General features: G+C 47.1%; 1 protein-coding gene across 2 annotated transcripts in view; it reads right to left on the reverse strand.

The window, feature by feature from the left end:
• Window positions 1-203: 203 nt before the first annotated feature.
• The window catches only part of Cdyl2 (chromodomain Y like 2), a 168,018-nt gene continuing 144,925 nt past the window's right edge, over window positions 204-23,296 (reverse strand). For both annotated transcript variants that reach the window (XM_031341518.1, XM_031341517.1), the window contains exons 3-7: window positions 20,433-20,650; window positions 14,402-14,574; window positions 7,962-8,172; window positions 4,254-4,397; window positions 204-1,017 (exon numbers count right to left, since the gene is read on the reverse strand). In XM_031341518.1, coding sequence (XP_031197378.1) covers window positions 859-1,017; window positions 4,254-4,397; window positions 7,962-8,172; window positions 14,402-14,574; window positions 20,433-20,650 — 905 coding nt within the window. In that variant the 3' untranslated portion in view covers window positions 204-858. The remainder of the gene's footprint in view (window positions 1,018-4,253; window positions 4,398-7,961; window positions 8,173-14,401; window positions 14,575-20,432; window positions 20,651-23,296) is intronic.

A 23,296-nucleotide genomic window follows, 5' to 3' on the forward strand; every position in this document is an offset into this window, starting at 1 on the left:
GAATGAACCAAATGGAGTGCACCTTGAATAGTATTTGGTCCAGGGTGGTATGAAAATAAGATCTGTGTGAACAATAGACTTCATAATATATAAACAAAAATAAATAAATAAAATAAACCCAAATAAAGAAAAAAATTTCCTAGTAAGTCATGTTTGTTTTTTGCAAAACTAGCTTTACATAAAATACACATAAATTATCAGAATTTCCACTTACGTTGTTTTAAAAATATATATTTAACAAAACATTTCTAAATGTACAATATCTGGGTTTGTAAATCACTCAGTTGGGTTTTAAGACCAAGCCCTAAGAGTCAAACCAAGTTGCATTGGAGAGAAGACTGGAGCCAGGCCTATGTAGTTGAGTGTTTACCACACGCTCATTGGTCTGTGGATTCCCTAAGATGATTGTCCCCTGGTCCCAGATCACATAACCAGAGAACTGTAATGACCTCATCTCCAAGTTGGAGGCACTGTGTAGACACAGCCTGAGTTGGGAGGGTGAGGGAGGTTGGTCTTCCCCTTCTGGACCACGGTAGGAGCGTTTCAGCTAGTAGGGGGAAAGGTCAACGAACAGTGCCTGGTAGAGGGCTGGGAAGATGGATCCCTGGAAGGCTCTATGGCTGGCTGGGACAGGGGCACAGGGAGGCCAAGGGTGCTGTGTTTCCCACCTTTACACAAAATCAAACCAATGAGAAACAACCGAAGGGCACAAGGAATGGATACAACCGTAGGCGTGAAGACACACCCTGACAAACTCTTGGCTAGGGTGGACCCTGGGCTCCGATGGTAGAAACACACACAGGGCCCTGCTGGAAGTCTGAGACCCTTGAACAGTGGGGGTAGGTGAGCTGGGGCCCTTCAGACTTCATAGATTTTGTCCTGCAGGTAGCTGAAGAGGGAGTCTAGGCCTTTGGAGGAACTCCAGAGCTGCTTCAGCATGAGACACTCCTTCTCATTCACATCTTCCAGCACTGATTTCAGGAAGCTTCGGACCAGGCATTTGGACTCCTCCAAAACCTGGAAGGGAACACATGCTGGGTTAGCCAGCCTAGGACTGAGCTCCATCTCTGTGGCCCTGCAGTGTCCACAGCCAGGGAGGGGCTTAATCTTGAGCTTGGGTGTTTGGGGTCTCCTTAGCAGCACTGTCCTGAGGGGCTTCGGGTAGTCAAAGTGTTGAGCCTCTAACCATGAAATGGCTAGGGAAGAGAAGCATGGTACTCAGAAGCCTTGCCTAAGGTGACATATGATCGGTACCGTGCGTGTGTGCGTGTATGTGTGTGTGTGTGTATGTTTGTAGGTGTACATGTGACTCAACCCCTCTTTATCTATTTTATGAAACAGGGTCTCTCACTGAATCTAGTGCTTACAGACAGGGTAGACTGGCTAGCTGGTAAGCGCATAGATCCACCTGCCTTTGTCTTCACAGCACAGGTTCACCTGTACATATACACATATACATACACATATACATACATACATACACACACACACACACACACATACACACACACACACACATGCACATATCCTATATATATAGGTTCTGGAATATCAACTGCAGGTCTCCATGCTTATACAGCAGGCACTTTGCTCTTGGAGCTGAGTCCACACAGCCTCGTGGTGCTGTTTGCCTATGGGTTTCATGACCAAGTTTGCAAACTGTTCTTTTGACCTGGCCCCATGGATGAATAGTGTCATTTGTATGATCTGTCAGGAAGAACACACAACCCAAGGGTCCCTATGAACAGAGCATGAGGTGATGAGCTGATCTAATAACGGTTGTCAGAGTATCCACGGGATGCTCCTGACAGCCATACCTCTTTTAGGCTCAGCTGTTAACAGTGGTGATCGTGGTAGTCCTGAGTCACAACAGTCATCACCATAAGAATGGCTGCAGCCTGTAACAATCACGGCAGTGAATAATAACTGCATAAATTGTAGAAATGAGCAACACTGCACCACAGTAACGATTTTCAGCAAGCACAGTAATGGTTGTGGTTATGAGCAATAATAAACTCAGTAATCAACATCATACAGTACCGATGAGCAATGGCATAGTAAGATGGCAATGAGTAATCACTAATGCTAGAGTAATGAGTGCTAGTAATTGTAGTACTGAACAATAATGATTGTAGCATGAAAATCGTACCATGATCAACAGGCTCTGTGGACATACTTTTTCTGATCTCTTTCGCTTCTCTAGTTCACACCTCAACCCCCCATTGTAGATGAAGGACCTTAAGAAGGTAACATGGCCCAGGGCTAGACCATTCAACAATGGCACAATAAGGAACTTCAGTCTGGCAGGTCCCCAGACCATGAGTATGCCTTCCCAGGGATAAAGACTCAGGTCCCCATTGTTCTAAGTACTTTGAAAGATCCAAAAGCAAGGGACAGACTCGCAGGTACCAGCCTTCTAGGAGGACCTTACACTCCAGCATGGGTGGAGGCTGCTGGGTGGTAGGAGGTCCTATACACCTCTCACCCTGCAATCTTTCTCTCCCAAAGTCACCACCTCCAAAGGCTGCAGGCTTCACTCTGAGGGAGAGTCCTCTCTCAGGAAGTCGCCTAAAGTTCCTGGGTCTGTAGTACTGGTGGAGAGGTTTCTCCGGAGTGGGCTGCTCCTACAAACTGGTCCCCTCAGTTGTCCTTTAAACAGGTGCTTCCCTTTCCCAGAGTACAGACTACAGTCCTCACAGCTGTTCAGGCCTATCCACACATCCCCTGCACAAACTGGCAAGAGCCACTGCTTAGATGCCTATGGACACCCAAGACCTCCTGCCTCCTGCCTGCCATGCCCTCTGCTTGAGCTCTCCTCTCCCCTTGCCTCTCTCTGGGAAGCTGACCCTCAGGTGGTTATGCATGCCTGTTTACTTGGGAATGGAAGGTTTCCTGGCCAGATTTTCAGAGATGAAACACAGAGAATCTCAGGGAAAGAGGATGAGTAATTAACCCAGCCAAGAGTTAAAAGAGAATCTACATAAAATCGGTAAGGTATGAAGTCCATATCAAGTGCACAGGTGTCTACCAATATGGAGACTATCATGACCATCATGAGCAGCACTCCTGTTGGTGTGTGCACACACATAGTAGGTATTCAATAAATGGCTGCTGAGAAGAGGCTGAGCAAACGCCCACATCACCAGACGGGTATCAAAATGGGATGCTTGTGGAGAGAGAAGGCATGTGAAGTCAAGGGTATGGCCCACAGACCAGACCAGCACTCCATTTGTTAAGGACTAGAGTGCTGAACCTCCTCCAGTGTGTGTGACCCACTGGAGCTGGCCCTGAGGCTCCATGTTTTAGCCTTTCTTCCCTCTCCTCACAGGAGAGTCCCCTCTTGAGCTCACTCTAGTCTCTGTCAAAACAAAACAAAACAAATACCATTTAATTAAACCCTAGCACCTCAGTGGAGGTGTGACTTGTCTCTCCTTTCCTGAATCTTCAGTCCAAAGGGGATATTTAGATGTGTCAAGCACTAACTAGGTTGGATGGAAGAAATCGAACATGAAGCAGCATGCTCTAGTCTCTCATCTTGGGCTGGTCTCATCCCTTGACCTGTGGCTTTGGTGATGCTGTGAGTGTTCGGGGCTTTCTCTTAACACCATGCTTGCTGCTCCAGAGTCGAAGCCTTTCCCATGAACTCCGTCTAATTGGGCAGGGATGGGTCTGTGCCGTATCCTGGGCCTCCTCCTCTAACTTAAGCTTCCTGTACCAAGAGGCAGTAAATCCCACACTGCAGGAGACCCTTGCAGGTCCCCAGGGAGGCTGCAGGGATGGCTCAGTTGTCACATAAGAACTAGGACCTGAGTCCGATCCTCAGAGCCCATGTAAAATGCTGGGTACAGTGGTGCACATTTACAATCTTAGCATTGGGGAGGTGGACACAGGAGGATTCCCTGGGGGCTCAATTCCCTGGGGGCTCACTGGCCAGCCCATCAAGCCAAATTGGCAAGCAGCAGGTTTTGTGAGAGGGCTTGTCTTGTGAGAGGGGTTGTCTTAAGAAATAAGGTAGAGGTGACTTAGAAAGAAACTCCTAATTGGCCTCAGGATTCTACCTGCAAGTATGCGTGGACACACGCGTGCACACACACGTACATGTACACATATGCACAGACCTGCATACCCACATATACACACGTGTACACACGTACAAGTACACACACATGTATATGCACATACAAACACACATACACATACACACATACACACGTTTATTCAGAGGAGAGCACAGGGATAACACAGGGACTCACCACAGCACTGCAAGATGCCATCTCCTTCACCCGCAGCATGACTTCTTGGCTGAAGGTCGTGGGCCAGAAGACCTGCGACACAAGGCCCCGGCTGCACGCCTCTTGGGCAGTGAGTTTCCGCCCACAGAACAGCATTTCATTGGCCTGAAAGAGCAAAGGCAGTAGAGAGCTGAGGGCACAGAGCTCTGCCCATGTCCTCTAGGGATCCCTGGACCAGCTGGGCCTGAGTGCCTCTGCCATCTGTGGCCGGATTCACAACCTCGGGTCAGATACACTGTACAAACTGCATACAAGTATCTGTCACAGCTTTTTTATTAAATCGTCATAAGAAACCAATGGGTTTACAGAAGCTCCTTGACTCCAACAGAACTCCCCTCCAGTGGCTGAACCCTGGGTGGGCAAGCGCTGCCTTGGATGTTCATTTTAGTGCAAATAGCCTGGCTCTGCAGAGGGTGGTCCAGGAAGGAGGGGATGATCTAATCTGCAAGTTGGCACTTTACAACTGAGATGAGGCAAGCTCTTCCTCTCAGAAGACAATCAGTTTGTGAGGGAGGAAGGAAGGTGTGGAGAGAGGGGGAGGGGAGAAAGATGGAAAGACAGAGAATAAAAACTTATCAGAAGAACCATTAAGTTTAAAAACAACAAGCCAATCAAAAATATCTACAGCATTAGGAACCCACAGATCCTAGCACCAAGATAGAGAAACATCATCCATCGGTCTGCGGAATGGACAATATGCAGGTATGGTGGGTAGAACATGGCTTCGTTGGCTGGGTTGCCTCTGCACACAGCTCTTCAAAGGAGGTCCCTCTGCTTTGAAATGGGCAGTTGTCATATGCAGTGCTACAGGGCTTTACGTGTTCCCCAAAGCTGAATGCTCATGGACCAGTCCCTGGCTTGATTCTTTGGGTGAAGTGGTGACGCTTTAAGACATGGGGCCCTGACAAAGTGTACACTTGATGGGATCTACGGGATAGATCCCATGTCTTCCTCTCCCTCTCCCACAGTGGAACAGAACTCAACTGAGAACACAAGTTCCTCTACACAATTGTAGAGTCACAGATTGCAGGTGGGAAGGTAGAGATGTTGCCAGACAGTTTAAACCTTTTTATGGACATAAACATAAGGAGCAGCTGGTGTGGGTGGGGGCATGGGGCTCACGTCAATGGTAAAGTGTCACCTCCCAGCTCTGTGCCACAACCAGGAAGGCTAAGAGCCACCCGAGACATCCTAAGGGGCTTGAGTTCAAACAGCGTCTAAGTCCCACCTGTTGGTCTGTTCCATAAAAGATGTCATACCTAAATCAGGACAGGATTAGAGATAGGAACTCACTGGGAACAGAATGGCCATCTTCCATGTCCTCAAAGGAAGCTGGGGAAAGTGGTGTCTGGTTGTGACTGCAATACACACCAGCCTGCAACCTACACGGTGAACCTATACGATACTACACCATGGTAGATCTGAGGCACGTGGGCTCTTCAAATACATGGGAGCCTCCCAGTCATTTCCAACAGTGTTCTCTCAGTGCACTCTTTGAAGAGAAACATGAGTCCCATCGAGAAGCCCAAGGAGGGGACTTCTCAGGTGGCTGGTTAGGCCAGGAGCCACTGACAGGGACCACTAAGAACAAATAACACAAGCTAGAGCTAAGAAAATATCAACATGAAGTTTGGTCCTGATTCAGACTCTGGGCAAGTCATTTAAACCTCACGGGCATCTCCGCCATGCCAGAGGCATTTGACAGCCATGGCTGTGGGCTCCCAGCTGAGGGGCTGGCTTGTTGCAGATGGTGCTGGAGCAACACCTGGTGTGTGGTTCAGAGGTCATGATGGAAGGACACTGTTTTTATTACTGCTACTGGAACCGATTTTGAAAGGAGCAAGGAAGGACACTAACGAAGCAGAAGGGATACAGCGACTCAGCCTCTCACAGCGCTGGCCAAAGCAGGCTAGGACACCTCACCCCACCCCTACCCTGCTTGTAAAGTTCTCCATGCAGCCTTCTGCCCAGGGACTCCAGAGCACCTAGAGGGATGGAAGCCCTCAGAGTTCACTAGTGTACTAGCATGCAGACTGCCTTGGGATAACTGGGCTTGCTTAAAAGTGGATTATATAATAAGTATCTCCAAAAAGTACCCTGGAGCCTGTTCCGAAACTCAAACGGTTAGCAAGAGACCCACATGACAGGGCAGGAGGGCACTGGCCAGTGTACTCTCAGTTCTAGAGCTGCGGAGTTGTCCCTGTCACTCAGGCTCTGCAGCCCTAGCAGATTATGGGCTCTCCCATAACCTACAGCACCTGATTATAGGGAGCCTCCCGCATTCACTAAGCAGGCCTCCTTGAAACCTGCATTACATCAATGTCCCAGGACCCTCCCTGACAGGCACGGCCCATGGTTCAGGTCAACCTGGCCACCTATGCCACCTCCTTCCCACCACCTTGCATGGGAAGGCCACCTCTAGCACCTGCCTGGTCCAGCTGCACTGTCTAAAACCCCAGTCTTGACTGTGCTTCTCTGAGACTCACTTCTCATTTGTACTTCTGCTTTATGACAGGCTGGGCTGAGAGCACAGACTCTGTGGTGAATCATAGAGATGTGAACCGTATGACAATGGTTCTCAGCCTGTGGGTGGTGACCCCTTTGGGGGTTGAATGACCTTTTCATAGGGACTTCATATCAGATATTTACATTATGATTCATAACAGTAGCAAAATGATGAAGTGCCAACAAAGATAAATTTATGGTTAAGGGTCACCAAAACATACGGAACTGTATCAAAGGGTTGCAGCTTACAATAAGGTTGAGAACCGCTGTCCTAGGGCAACCACTGTACCACATGGTTTTATTTAGTTCATTTCATGTATGTGCAAGTGTACACACGTATGTCTAGAGGTCAGAGGACAACCTCAGGTGTCATTCCTTCTCTTTTTTTGAGATGGGTGTCTCATACTGGCTTAGAACCCACCAGGTAGCTTAAGGCTTGACCAGCAAACCACATGTTTGTCTGCCTCTCCTGTCCTGAGGTTACAAGCATTTGCCACCACACCACGATTTTTTTTTATGTGGGTTCTGGGAATTGAACTCAGGTCCTCTTGCTTATGAGGCAAGCGCTTGAGACCAACTGAGCAAATCCCTTAGTCTACTCCACAGCTTTAGATAGCTTCCTTACCCGCCAGAGCCTAGGTCTGCCATACATGTTCACAGGTAACGACAACCGTCATCCTGATGGGGCTGTGTGCGGCCCTAATAAACAGTGAATGCTCTCTATGTCCTGTCGTCCCTACTGTGACTAGACTTGTCTTGCCACCACCGTGCTTGACTCTGATAACTGTGGCTGTTGGTTGCATCGCTCAGCTCTCCCAAAGATACAGCTTTACTGGAGAGTAATGAGGAATGAAAGAGACACTGTGCATAGCTCCTGGAACACAGTAGGTAAATAATAAGTAGGCATCATCGCTGTCATCTTAGCTCAGCTACTCCATTAGACACCAACAGCTTGAAGACCTTTCGGTCTGGCTGAGATCTGCCTGGCTTCGGTCACAGAAATTCTGGGACAACAGAGGATGCCAGAGCAGATTCGTTGGGTCTAATGGATACCTGAGTTTCACTCAGTACACTGCCATGTTCTAACTCTGGGAAAAGGGTCCTGCTGAGACCCAGGTACATGCATCTCTGACTGAGAAGTTATGGAGGAAACAGGAGGCTTACCAGTGCCACACCCAGGATCTGGGGGAAGGTGTAGGAGGAACAGCCAGCCGGGGTGAGTCGGATAGTAGCGTATGGTGTCTGAAACCAGGCCTTTTCACTGGCCCATACGATGTCACAGAGGGGTAGAATGGAGGCTCCCAGGCCCAATGCTGGCCCATTAATGGCTACCACGATGGGCTTCTTAAACTGGATAAAGGCCTTCACAAAGTCCCTGGAGAAAGAGAAGACTGCCTTTAACTAATGGCTTACATTGGCTGGTCTATGGATTCCCCCGATTTTCCCAGGAGCCACGACACAATTCTTGGTCATCAGAAGCAGGTGGAGGCCAACCATAGGCCACATGCCCTACTCACAGAAGCACAGGACTGCCAGATACTCAGAGGAGATGGATGGGCTGGGTACACACCCAGTTGGGCTAGTCCATGCCTGATATATCAGCGTACCTCTCTTTACCTCCCCTCTGAACTCAAAAACCATGACCTTACCAGTAAATTCTTTGGGCACCCTAGATACTGAAAACTTGTATACATTAAAGGAACATAAGCAGAACATCGAAGTTCTACACAAGAGCTAAAGGAAAGCCCCTTCAGAAGTACCCAGCAAGGGTAATTCCATCTCAAAGGGAGAACGAATGACCTGACATCCCAGACCAAGCTGGGGACGAATGACTTCACTGTTCTTAGAGGAAATCTGGCTTTGACTTGATCACTTTGAGTGATGTTGAAAGTGGAATTCAAGCTTCAGATGGTGTATACAGGCAGGCCCTAGGGACACCTAAGATTCCTTCCAATCCTGGGATGCTCTAGCTCTGAATTACCTACAGAGATATCAGAGTCATCAAGGTTGGTTCCACAGTGCTTATGAGGGTCTAAAGTTAGGAGGGCCTTGACCAAAACTGGGAAAGGATGCTGGGCTCCCATTGGGAAGCTTCTAGACTCAAAGCCTGGGAATAGGGTGTTTACTCTGCTGACATTCTGCATTTATAGTATGTGTATTTGCCTACAAAACAGGGCCAACAGGCATTACTTCTCCTCCTCCACTCACTCTGTGTGTGTGTGTGTATGTGTGTGTGTGTGTGTGTGTGTGTGTGTGTACATGAAATATAAGTGCAGGTGCCTTTGGATGCCAGAAGAGGGCAGTAAATCCTATGGAGCTGTAGTTACAGATGTTCTGCCTCACATGGGCACTAGGAACTGAACTCAGATCCTCTGGAAGAGCTCAAAGAAGTCTTTATTGCTGAGCCATCTCTCCAGCCCCTAGAAGTGACTTCTGTCGCCTTTAAAGGCTCTCTCTCTTTCCTCTAGTTGCTACCCAAGATCTATAAAATGTTAAAACCCATCTGGGAATAGAGGGAAGTTAAATGATGTCTAGTGAAGCCAGCATTCACTGTTCTTGGAAGGAAGACTCGAAACTACCAAGAACAACCTCAGTCAGTCCTGGCTTGCCTCTCTGGGCTTCTCTTGCCACTCTTGACCCTGCCTACTGTTCATGTCCACAAGCCACCATCACAATTCACAATTACCCTACTGATAGTCCGATTGACTTTTTTTTATTAATCCTTCTACCCTTTTAGCCCCAAGGGACACTCACAGACCTTCCTGGTGTACTACCTTGCCTTGTCAGTGTTGAAATTAGCACCCCATAAACAGCTATTGAAGAAATACACTGTCTCCTAGAAGGGATACAAAGACTGCCTCTGTTTTCCCTCTTCCTCCTGGTCTACTAATAGGCCACATTTATTGGGCTTCTCTGTAACTGACTATGGCCAAGTCAACAAGGGTTGGCCATGAATGTAGAGCTCATATACCCTTGCAAGTGAGCACAGCCTCCCATCACCCATCATGCAACTCTCCAAGCCCAGTCATCTAACTGAACATGAGGACACCAGTGGAACACAGGATGGAAGGGTCTGGATTCTTTATGGTTTTTTGAGACAGGGTTTCTCTGTGTAGCCCTGGCTGTCCTGGAACTCACTCTGTAGACCAGGCTGGCCTCGAACTCAGAAATCCACCTGCCTCTGGCTCCCAAGTGCTGGGATTAAAGGCGTGCACTACCACTGCCTGGCGGGTCTGGATTCTTAAGTCACTGTTTGGAGGACAGCCATGGAATGGATGGTGTATTTCTTTACTTTTCCATGTACAAGAAGTAAATTTCTGGTCTCCCTGAACCATTATATATTGGGAGTTTATTTATTATATCAGCTAATATTTAACTAATACACACAAACAGCTGAGTCAATATGTTCTGTTGATATCTTCCCTCCTAACACTGATCAAAACCAGGCCATTATATACTGGGAGCTTATTTGTTATATCAGCTAATGCTTAACTAATACATACATGGAGCTGAGTCAATACCATCTGTTAGCAATGTTTCCCCTGATAGCATCTATCAAAAGATGCAAGTACAACAGCAATAAGCTGGAATCAGATTCTACTGTAAGGAAGATTGCGTTACACTCTGCTAAGGAGGGGGACCTTAAGATCTATATAAGCCATTAGGGGAGTACTCAGATCTGATCTCATTTTGCATGTCAGGTTGACTGTGGTGACAGACTCACTGTGGGCACTGTTTGCCCTGCTTCTAAGAGAAAATTCCATCACCCTCCCATGACGGGTTTTGCAGTGGCCATCTCCTGGATTCTCCCTTCCCTCCTGGTTGGGTTTTAGGTTAGATCGCTGGCCTATTTTTACTACTGCAATTTGAGCCTATTAAGGATTTGTAACTGTCATGGATGTCATGTCCAGGGAAGCCAAGAGCTGGGTGAATTTCATCATACATCCCATTTCTAAGAACCTTTGTACAAATCTAAACTCTAGGATCTGAGACACGGCAAGACTTTTAGACTCCTCAAGCCGCACCTTCCTCTTGGTCTATGCTCCGTCTCTGAGGATCATCGGCACCGCCTTCCTGACACACTGCCCCATATGCATCAGATGCTCTCAGCTACAGAATATCCATGACTATTAGACCGGCCTCCACGCTGTGGGTCTTAGGTAGACATTGCTGATGCTCTCGTGCCTCACATGAAACCATTCAGTAACCTACTGCCAGCCACATCCCTTCCAGAGGCTTCTAGACTTTCGTTCTGTGCTTGGGTAGTCGGGACCCTGGAGAAGAGGTGATGGGTTTGAATCCCATACAACCCTGGCCTTCTACCACCGGCTGCTCCAGTTTCACTGCACTGACATAAATGTGCTGTGTGGTCTCCCCCCCCCCTCCCCATCCTTTTTCTCTTACCTCAGGTGTGAGATCTCTATCACAGGGCTCCCCCAACCCCCACCCCCGAGGATGCATAAGCCAAACAGCCAACAGGATATTGCATTTCAGGCCTGAGGCTCAGATATCTGATCCCACCTCAGTGACAGGGCTGGGCTCAGAGGACTGCGCTGTATTTTCTCCAGCCTCCAAGACCGTGAGACTGACTCTGGTCTTTTGCAGATAACTCCTTCCACAAGCCCTGTACCTGTAGCCTGACCAGGCAGATGGGATGCTTGAAAGTGGTGTGGGGCATCAAAGGAGTCTGAAGTTTAGGTCAAACCCTCATCTCTGCCCCTCACTAACATCACTCACAGTTGGATCTTAGACAAGCTGTCTGGCCTCTAGAGATTCGTTTTTCTCACCTTTATAAAATACGAAGGCCAATGCTGGGACTCATGTTGCTAAATGAGAATTCAACAAGAGTAGCAAGCGCCCAGCACATGAGGAATAACAGGTCAGACTACTATGATCAGGCCTATGTTTACTGTGTACATCTGACTCATGGTGGTCTGTGGTCAAGTCTTCTAGCCCAGAGAAAACTCAAGCAAAATGCTAACACCAGAGGTGTCTCCGTTTCACCTGTAGCGACTGCGATTTCCCTTGTGACTCGGGCACCCATTCTCTTTAACCAGAGTCAGGATGCCTAGAGCTATGTCAGGCAGTCCAGGGTCTATGAGCAGCAGACACACAGGGCAACTGTCATCTGAAGCCCCAGAGAGACCTCCACAAGCCTACTCCACCATCAGGCTGTTTAAAAGAACTTGCAGCTGGCAGAACAGCAGTCCCATACATAGAGGCAATAACTTGTGCTTGTGGTGTGTGTGCGCATGCGTGCCCATGTATGCTCCAGTGAAGGACGGGATGCACCTGACCCGGGAAGTGAGCCCAGAAGGTCGGGGGCATTCTGAATGTTAATGCCTTCCTTGAGAACTTGAAGGCTTCTATGACAGTGACCACAAACCGTGGCTCAAAACAACAAAAGTTTATTCTGTAGAGTACTTGGAGACAAGAAGAAGTCCAACATCCAGGTCCTGGTCCACTCTAGGCACTGAGGCAGGAGCTTCTAAGAGCCCCCCTTCACCTGCTGATGGTGCCAGCCTTCTTAGGTGCTCCACAGCTGGCAGATGCCCTACTCGAGTTCCTATTTTCATGCCCAGTCACATGCCAAATCACCTCCCACTTAGAGGCTACTCCAGCCTCTAAAGACCCTGGACTCCATTCCATTAAGATTCTTTTTCCAAACTAACTCAGCTTCATTGGTTGAGTAGATTAGAAAATGCTCTATCTCTTTGAGACAAAGGGTCCAAGTGCTAGTTAGCTCTGCCTGTATGAAGGAGAACCTTGGGCTGGATCTTAAATGTTTTCCTGGACTAGAAATACCACAAGCACCTGTACTGGGATGAGTAAATCCAGGTGTAGACTGTGAGCTAGGATCACAAGTGGGTTCTTTGGTCCCTGGGGTATGCTCTGGTGGCCCTGTCGATGAAGAGGGAATCAGGCTAGTGGCTTTGCTGCTCCTTCAACTCATGCAAAGCCAGCACTGAGAAGATACAGCTGAGATCAAGCAAAGCAGAAACGGCAGGTTCACAGCCAGTTGCTGGCTGCGCCCTGAAAACCAACATCAACACCTCCATCTCTCCGAAGGAAGGGGTCTAGGCTTCCTAGTTCCCTCCTGGGGAGGACGCTGCATGGGGAAGCACACAGGCGACCCCGAGCAACACTTCACACAGAGTTGGACTTGGAATTCACACAAAGGAACATCTTCACGCTCTCCACTGCATCCTCCAATTCCCCAGGGGGAGGGCACGGGAATCAGCCTCTGCTGGGAATCATCCACAGGACAGTGAGACCGGAGGCCCCGAACAATCTATCCACCGTCTGCAGCCTGAGGCCGAGACCAAACACGGAGCAAATGTCCCTCCTGGTCTTGAGACTACAAGCTGTTTCCTTGAGCAAGGCGTAACAGCAAGTACGTCTCTCCTGGAGAGGCTCAGGAGTGACCGCTGTCTGGACCTGGCTGGAAAGTTCGTTCATTCATTCATTCATTCATTCATTCATTCATTCGCTTCTGTTATAAATAAATGGGAGGGGCTAGGGAAACAGCTCAGTGGGTTAAAAAAAAAGTGCTAGTTTTACAAGCACGGGGACCTGTGTTTGATCCTCACAACCCATGTGTTTTAAATAAAAAGGCAGAGCTTTATTGGCAGGTGCTTGCTTGTAATCTCAGAGCTGGGGAAGTGATGACAGGTGGGCTGGGGCTCACTGGCCAGCCAGCTTAGCCTGCTGGGCAAGTACCACGCCAGTACTGGGCCAGTGAGAGGCTGTATCTTAAAGGACTAGGTGGCAGCGCCTGGGGAAGAACAACTGAGGTTGACCTCTGACCTCTGATCTCTGACCTCTGCATGCATACATATGTACTCACACACATACACATGCACCTACAGACATGAAAATAAAACAACAAATAGACGAACAGGGAGACAATTACCCTGTGTTCTGAAAGGGTTACTAGTAAGTTGTCCACCATTAAGACCCCCCACATTTGACCCACAGACTTTGAGAGAGGGAATCTCCACCTATCATGTCTACCAGTGCATACATGTATAGTATTTTGACCCTCTCCCTAGTAATGGAGTCACATTAGGTCCAGGACACAGAAATGTCTACATGATGAAAGACCGTACCACCAGGTAGAAGGTAGAATCAGAAAGCATCACAGGCATTGCCTATGCAGGCCTTAATGGGAAAAACAGATATGTCTTTAAAAAACAAAACAACAACAACAAAAACAAACAGGGGAGGTGGACGTGGAAGACATCCTAGGAAGCAAAGCCTGCCATTGGGGCCACAGACAAAATGTAGGCTGGCCAGCTCACATCCGCACTTCAGAGATGGAAACAGAGCCGAATAGTAGATCATTTATTTGTCCAGCAGGGACAAGACCTTGAGTTTGATCCCTGGCATCAAAAAGAGTCATATTTCAGATGGATCAACAGTAATTTTAAAATATAAGTATGCCCTGGTGTCCTAAATGTTGCCAAGGATATACTCACACTAAAAATAAAATCGCACATTGTTTGAAATAAGTTTATAGCTGGGCAGCCCGTACTTTCATTTGCTAAGTTTGGTCATCACTGGCAGGCTCCCAAAGCGTTCATTCAGAGAGGGGCCGGACTCACCTGATGGCTTCCGCGATCCTTGTGCTCTCCTTTCTCCGGTCGCTGGACAGCCGGCCAATCAGGTAGGAATAGTCTAGGCCACTGCAGAACACACTGCCCACCGCACTGAGCAGCAGTAGCTTGCTGTCATCTGTGGCCGCATTGCACAGTGCTCTTCGGACTTCCTTCATGATCTGCAGGCAGAGGTAAGTTTGCAGAGCTCTGAGTGTCTGAGAGATTCTCTTGAATGAAAGCACATATCCAGCCCCAGAAAAGAAAATTTACTGAACCAAAACCTTCCAGAATCACCCTCAGCATATGCAGAAGGACCAACTTGGGAGTCCTGGGGTTACTGGTCCAGACCTGTATGTTACTGGTCCAGACCTGCCTGGTGTGGATTTGATCCATCTCTATGAACTTCTGTAGACCAGCTTTTAGGTATTTGCTTGTTGAACCTCTTACACAGTATGGGAAAATGGTTCTATGCACAGCTTTGATGAGCTATATAAGCCTCTAGTTGTCTCAGTTAAAATTTTCTCCCTAGACCCTTTACAGGGGTCATAGGTGGCCCATGGTAAGCAAGCTTTAGCATCGAGACATGATCAAGTTCACAGTGTGCCACATATTATCCACAAGATTCGGGATCTGCCGGGATCTGGAATTCTCTCCAGGTGAGCAATAAATGACAGATCACCTGAAAGTTCGCATTCTTCAGAGGGATAGTGAATTCCAGACTCTGAATATCTTGCTCTCCCCTTCATGCTCCCACAGGGGAATTTCAATTGTTTGCCCCAGCTAGACTATGGTTTGAATAATAGTCAGAATGCTATCTTCATAGCCCCTGCTGTATTCTTGAGACTATCACAGTGCCTCTGTGGTAGACCCTCAAAAGTGGCCCATGATAACTCAGTAACTCTCACAGCTCCTGATTGGAACCTCAAAAGCAAACTGCTGTGTTCTCAACACTTAGAAGCATCAGCTGAAGGTGAGGCTGCATCTCGAAGCATCTTGGCTCTCTGACAACTGAACCTCCTGTCTGGCTGTGGGGCAGTGCGTCAGTGTGTGGGAGGGAGCAGAGCCACTTCTCCCAGGCTACTGAGGCTATCACAGAAGCAGCAGCTGATGCCCTGCCTCTCACGTGCCCCACACACCAAGAAGCAGGTGTAGCATGCAGGACTTCAAACGCTGGCACGGGATGAACCCACACCTGTGGCCCTCCACACTCTGGTTTGTTCCAATCACAACCCTGTCACAAGCACTCTCCATGCTACCTACACAACTTCTCCTGAGAGCCTGGGCATTCAGGATGACCTGCAGCAGTGTGGCCAGGATGCAAAATGCAGACTTCCTGGATAGGAAACTTGCATTGAAATCGAATACTGACTAGTAGAGCCCTTCCTTCATCCTCTCTACCCCATGTCCTCCACATCATAGTCAGAACAAGCTGCCTGATCTTTTCCTGTAGGTAGCATCTTCCACGAGAACTTAAAACCTCAACACCAAGTTGTAATACCACAGGGGAGAGAAGCCTTCAAGTTAAAAAAGGAAGAAGAAAGGGCTATGGAGATAGCCATCCCTACAGCAGTCAAGAGAGCACACACTGCTCTTGCAAAGGACTCAAGTTGGGTTCTTAGCAGCTGTGTCAAGAGGCTCTAGGAGCAGGGCCTCTGAGGAGGACTGCAGTTGTGCACAAAACTATACCCAGATGTGTGTCTGTGTCTATCTGTGTGTGTGTATGTGTGTATGTGTGTATGTGTGTGAAATAAAAGGTAAAGTCTTTTAAAAATTAATTAATTGATATGGAAATTGGATATGAGCTAGAGATATCCCTGAGGCCTTTCATAAAAATGAATACAGAAGTGCTTTCGAGAGAAACTGAAACCCAAGCCACAGGAGAACTTCACAGGGAAATAATCCCCACTGTGGATGGGCTAACAAGGAAATGACAAAGCATTTGAGAAAATATGAACTAGCATACAAATGGGAAGGACATGGCAACTTTAAGTTAATATTGGTCTAAGGGTCTATAACATTTTAAAAATACGTTTAAAATGACCAAACAGGGGAAAGGGGGCAGACAAACAACAATCACTTACAGAGATTGAAATGAAAGGATTCCCCATGAACAGCAAAGTCATGAATCTCTGGCTAGATTAACATCAGACTAAACGGAGCTGGAGGGAGAATCAGCAAACTGGAAAATCTGAAGCAGTCTCCCTGAGCCCAGATCGGAGAAACAGACAGAAAGCCCAAATAAGAGAGAGGGTAACAGTAAGGGGAAGTCATGAAGGTTAAAGCAGCGGAGGCTGAAGGAGCTGCCTTCAGCTGTCACTGCGGCGCCGTGTCTGAGACAGGCTGAGAACAGATGCAGGTGGACTGCATCCCGACCTGGAGGCCATAAGGGAGAACACATTGCCTGCATTTTCCCTAGCTCCTGTCTCCACTCTTCATCTTCCAAACCAGTAAAGGCCAGAGAGTGTACTCACTGTTCACTCTGCCTCTCTCTGACACTGACTCTTTGTCTTCCTCCTCTGCCCCAAGGACCCCGTAGTGACACCGAGACCACAGAGACCTTCCCTTCCAAAACCAATCTCATCATCTTACAGTAAGCTGAAGAGCAACCTTCAGTCCTTCAGAAACTTTAACATCGTCTTGGGATGTTAAGGATATCCTGGAATTAGGACAGGAACATTCTGGTGGAAAAGGGTCTAGGCATATTTAATACTGATCTGAATCCTCGACCACACAAATAGCCCATATAAAGCAAAGATAAAACTTCAAATATCCAGAGGCAAGGTAAGAAAGCTTACCTTGAAGGTACATCTTTGACCAGAGGATGGTTCTAAAGGAGACTAGCAAGCACTGGAGGAAGGCGGTGGAATACAGTGCTCGATATACTGAGAAAAACATGTGTAGAACAAATTGTTCACGAATCTAACTGACCATTCAGAAGCCAGGGCAAAAACTGGTTATTTTCAGCAGGAGAGGTTTCTCACACCTAAGACTCTTGAAAAATATAACTACAAAGGCATGGACTTCATGCAGAAGAAAAGTGTATTCAGAAAGAAAACCACATAGGCAAATCTAGAAGTTCAGTCTGAGAGACAAGTGCGCAGCAGAGAGAATGAAGAGGGCAGGCTTTGGGGAAAATCTGAATGGCCAGATCTGATAAAAGGGCTGTGTCCTGTTCCTATGTGTCCCCATTACCTTTAGGTGTCAACTTGAGCCAGCATAGAGACATGTGACAGGAGAGAACCCTCGATTGAAGAATTGTTTAAAGTAGCCATGTGCATGTGTGGCAGGGGAATTAGCGTGGTGTAGGAGGGCACGGCCCACTCTGGGTGGCACCATTCCTAAGGTGGCTCTGGTTCCTGGGTTGTATAAGAAAGCTAGCTGACCATGAAACAGAGAGCAAGCCAGAAAGCAGCATTCTGATTTCAAGCGCCTGCCTCAAGCTCAGCTCTGATTTCTTTCCAAGACTGACCTGGCAGTGTAAGATGAAATAAACCCTCTTCTTTCACTAAATTGCTTTTGGCTCGATTAGTTTGTCACAGCAACAGAAAGGGAAACTCAAACACTGTGGATTCTGGTTGTGATGCTGGCTGAGGCCATGAGCACGGAAGCTGGAGGCCGGCACTTGGCCCCTCTCCTCGAAGGAAAGGGGATAAGCTTTGAATTGTGGAGCCTTGTTTGCTGGCCCATTGCAGAGGGGCTTGTTCCCAACTCCCATTTTTTCCTGACAAGAAAAATACTACAACACACCTTCTGATCTCAGAATCAAGTGAATGCATCTAGTCACTAATGGATTTTTCACTTGCATGGTCAATCCACCCAATGACACATATACAGCTAGGAGAAGAAATTCAACTGTCACCAGGAAAAAGTCCCTTCCAGTCCGCTCATGAGCAAGCAAGGTGGCCCTGCTGGTGACACTGAGCAGCCTTGGCTTATCCTAGTAACAGCGAGAGCACACATAGGCCACCCTTGGGTACCAGATATTCCTGCTCCTGAGTACCTGCATGCACTGTCTCTAATCTTACAAAGAAGATAAAGCACCATTTCTGTGAACAGGAGGTGTATCCAGGCAGAGTAATCTCCCCTGCTAACAGAGATGGCAACCAAAGTGGGACCAGCCAGGATTAGAATCCAGGTTGCAAGACTCCCAAATCTACATTCCTCCTCCAAGCCCACCTCTTAGATTCTGTGGGATCAGACTGGAGAGATGGATCAGTAGGTAAGAGTACTGATTGCTCTTCCAGAGGTCCTGAGTTCAAATCCCAGCAACCACATGGTGGCTCACAACCACCCATAATGAGGACTGACATCCTCTTCTGGTGTGTCTGAAAACAGCAACAGTGTACTTATTTATAGTAATAAATAAATCTTTGGGCTGGAGCGAGCGGAGCAAGCAGAGGTCCTCAATTCAATTCCCAACAACCACATGAAGGCTCACAACCATCTGTACAGCTGCAGTGTACTCACATACATAAAATAAATAAATCTCAAAAAATAAAAAAAGATTCAGTGGGATCTTCCTTTAGGGACTACTGTACCCAAGGTGCCATTTCACTGAAATCATCAGACCCATAACTCATTCTTGTAACCGACTGATGCAGATCAGGAATGAAGGCCATCATAAACCAAGTCCACAGCTCGGTAGACAGTGCCCCGGATACCTCGAATCAGTGAAGCACGGTCTGGCTGGCTTCTGGGATGAGTGGACACCCATTACCATACAAAGCTGTTCCCCAGACACAGAATGAGCAGAGAGATGTCACCTTGATTTGATTTATGGAAGGAAAATGATGTGCCTTTTTAAGAAGTTTTTTAAAGGTAGTGAGGTAGAAAAGAAGAATGCAGGAAGAACGGGTCTCCTGTGCATGTGTCACAATGAGCTCAAAGTAACACGGGTTCTAGGTCTATGTGTACATGAGGAGCCGCCCACTGGGGAGCCCACATTCCAGATCCTATAGAGAAGCCCTGAGTGCTTCTGCCAAAGTAGATGAGGAGGGTCCCCCAAATTCTATGCATAGAGCAGGAGTATTGCTGGAATCTCCAACTTCAAGAAGCCCATATTAAAAACACACAATCCAGTTATTATAATTCTAAGCTCTATGTCTAGATTGAGCAGATCTAATGCTATTATAACTAATACCCCAGCTGGAAGACCCCTTGCTACTTGTGGTTTCTTTGGTCACATGGTTCTACTCCATCATGCTTCTTCCTCTTCTATCCCTCTGCCTGGCCCCACTCTCAAACCTCCAGTCCCACCCTTCCCCTCCACTGCCCAATCACAGGCTCTAGCCTTGACTGACCGTTAAAATGGGGAGAAGGTTCACATGAGATCAATTGTGTACGTGATGGGCAGCTCTTTGGGGTCAGGCCCTCTTGAGGAAGCATAATGAACATCAGAATACAAATAGCATCAGAGCAACCCACAACAGAGTGGCAACAGGAACCACCTGCCTATAAAACCCACAGGCACCTGTCCTCCCTCACAATCTGTCAATCATTCTGGACCCTCACACCACAATTCCATAAAAGAGCCATTGTCTTTGTGGTGGTCAAAAATTCAAGGATATGGCATCCCCCCCACCACCACCATTTCATGCACACTCCTGGGAGTAACAGATGCACCAGGGATACCAGCCCATCCAATCAATGCCAGCCTGGATGAACAGGTTCTCTAGAGCAGTGAGCTTAATCTAAGGGTCATGACACCTTTAGGGGTCAAACCACCCTTTCACAGGTGTCCCCTAAGACTCTAGGAAAAGTAGATATTTACATCACATTTTATAACAGTGACAAAATGACAGTTATGATGTAGCAATGAAAATAATTTTATGGTTGGTGATCAATACAACATGAATGGTATTAAAGGGCTGTAGGATTAGGAAGGTTGCAAACGGCTGCTCTAGAGTGTGCCCACACCCAGACATGTGGCTAACTCCCCATCCGTGCTTCTGTTGATATTATGGACAAGCAAGTGCAGGACAAGACAAGGGCAGGAGGAGAAGGCCTGAAATCAATTGTCTCCCCCAAAGCTCTTTACCTCGGGAGTCAGCGCATTGTTATCCGAAGTCTGGCTGGACAGGAGAATGTGTGTGAAGCCCTCTTCCTTCCTCACCACGATGTCACGAAACCGACAGTTGCTCTCATTCTGGCGGACGCTGTACCTCAGCCTTTTGTCAAACACATAGTCCTTCTCCGTCTCCAGCTTCCTCTTCACAGGGCTGTGCAGGTTCAGGCCTCCATTGGTCAGAGCAGAGCCTTCGGGAATCAGATAACCTAAGTGAGAAACTGGCCTGCACTCTACTACCATGTAAATCAACCAGAGAGAGCCTGGATTTCCAGTGGAAAATCCCAGAATGCCTAGGGTCCCCCATGCTCTGCTCCTAAGGATGAAGAGTCCAGGACGTAAATGACTCATTTTCAAATTCAGAAAATAATCTGGGGGACATTTTAGCAAAGGACTGGTTGTGGGAACCCAACACTCTTGTGGACCATACGTGTCAGTGAACACTCTGCTAATGCTAGGACTCTCAGCAATGAAGACCCTACTGACCCCTGGGGAGGCAGTCTTGTCCACTGGCAGACACAGGTGACTGACAACAAATCCTCATCAAAAGCAGTACTAGCCACTGGCCTGGAACCAGCAGGTACCAACTGTACCATGTGCTGAGCACAATACAGCAACGATATCCCATTCAACATGAAAGCTAGAAGTGGCACTTTGAGTGTCCAATGCTGAACTTCTGATGAGAAGGACCCAATAGGTAGGACTCCCCTGTTCCCACCTCTCTTCTCCCAAATGATTCTTTTTTAATCTTATATATTAGCATTCATAAATGACCAGAGAGTGATTTCATTAAAAAGGTATTGGTTTCATTTGCTTCCTATTGCTTTTACTAAGACCCCATGACCAAAGCAACTTGGGGAGAGAAGGGTTTATATCAGTTTACAGGTCTAGTCACACTCCATCAATGAGGAGACAAAAATCTTTAAGAAGGGTCAGGGATGGTGGTGCGTGCCTTTAATCCCAGCACCAGGGAGGCATAGACAGGCAGATCTCTGTGAGTTCAAGACCAGTCTGAACTACATAATGAGTTCCAGGCCAGCCAGGACTATAGAGTGAGATCCCGTCTACATCTACAAACAAATAAAGGCTTTGATGAAATACTAGCTAATCGCTTCCAACAATACTGATGCCCTGAACATATGTGTGGCACTCGTTCAATATCTAAAAATCAGTTGAGTATAGTCAGACATACAGGGAAGTCTAAAAATGAAAATTCAGATCCATCAACACATAAAAGGCATCTGATAAAGTCCCACTGGGGAGCTGTATATTCCCTTTGATGTGGGACCATCGACAAAGTGTCTACCACTTACATCAGCCCTAACTGGGAAAAACTGCATGTCTTCCTTTTTGAGTGGAAAAACACCCAAAGGCACTAAAGGATAGTCATTCTCCTATTCAACTTGGTCCTAGAAGACCTGACTAAGAAAAGGCAATAAAAATTATAGACATTGAGAGGGAAGAAAGAGAGAGAGAAAAAAAGACTATTTATTGATGGCGAAGTTGTTTATATAGAAAGCAACAATAAACAAACAAAAACAAACAAACTGAAGGCCAAAGAAATCAACCATTCCTAGAATTAATGAGCAAATTCATCAAGGTTGCACGATAGAGGTTAACACATCTGTTTGTTACCATCCAATGTACCAGTAATGAACAAATGGAATTTGATATTTAAAAAACAGTAGCACCTAAAATATGAACTACATATAATTCTAATAAAATATCTACGGGATCTGTATATAGAAAACTGTAGCCGGGCAGTGGTGGTGCATGCCTTTAATCCCAGCACTTGGGAGGCAGAGGCAGGTGGATTTCTGAGTTCAAGGCCAGCCTGGTCTACAGAGTGAGTTCCAGCACAGCCAGGGCTACACAGAGAAACCCTGTATCGAAAAAGAAAGAAAAAAGAAAAAAGAGAACTGTAAAACTCTGAGGGAAGATACCAAAGTAGTTCTAACTAAATGGAGAGATATCACAGCTTCAATGAGATACATCCTCCATAGTCTTGTGTGTTTAGACACCTGATCCCCAGATGGTGGCGCTGTTTGGGTAGGTGGAACCTTTAGGAGATGGAGCCTTGGAGTACACCACAAAAGTTGGGCTTTGAGAGTTTATAATTTTACACCATTTTGAGTGGGTTATCTCAGCCTCCCATCGTGATGAAATGTGATCGGGCAGCGGCTTGCTCCTGTGCCTGCTGCCATGCCTGCCACAACTTCTTCCTTACCGACTCCTCTCTCTGGAACCTGAGGCCAAAATAAAGTCTCATTTTGACAAGCTGGTTTTGGTTATGGAAGTTTATCATAGGGATAAAAAGTAACGAATACAAGAAGAATGCTGGGCTCCTGAGTCAGACCCTGGAATATTTGTAAGGTGTCAACTCTTACGAACTGATCTCTGAGTTCAAAGTAATCCCAGGCAAAACCCCAGCAAGCTATTTTGTACACAGTGTCAAACGAGTTCTAAACTTTCTTTAGAAAGGGAAAAGAAAAGAAAAGAAGAGAAGAGAGTTGGTACTTGCCATACCATAGTGCCATAGTGATCCAGTCTGGAAAATTAAACCAATGGGTCACAATAGAGAACACATAAACAAATGCTTACAAATTCACTGTTGGGACAGTTCAGTGGGGAACAGACAGCCTTCTCCTGCAGGAGCTACTGAAGCAAACAGGTATCTATTTGTAGAAAAGAAAAAAAAACTTGATATGCAGCTATAGACACCTGTGAAGAGGGAATCTCAACGCAAGAATTGCTTAGAACAGATTGGCCTGTGGCCAAGTCTGAAAGACATGTCTCTGATTGATAACTGATGTAGGACTCCCAGGTCTCTGTGGGTG

Source organism: Mastomys coucha, unplaced genomic scaffold (assembly GCF_008632895.1).
Source record: "Mastomys coucha isolate ucsf_1 unplaced genomic scaffold, UCSF_Mcou_1 pScaffold22, whole genome shotgun sequence".
NCBI classification, from domain to species: domain Eukaryota; kingdom Metazoa; phylum Chordata; class Mammalia; order Rodentia; family Muridae; genus Mastomys; species Mastomys coucha.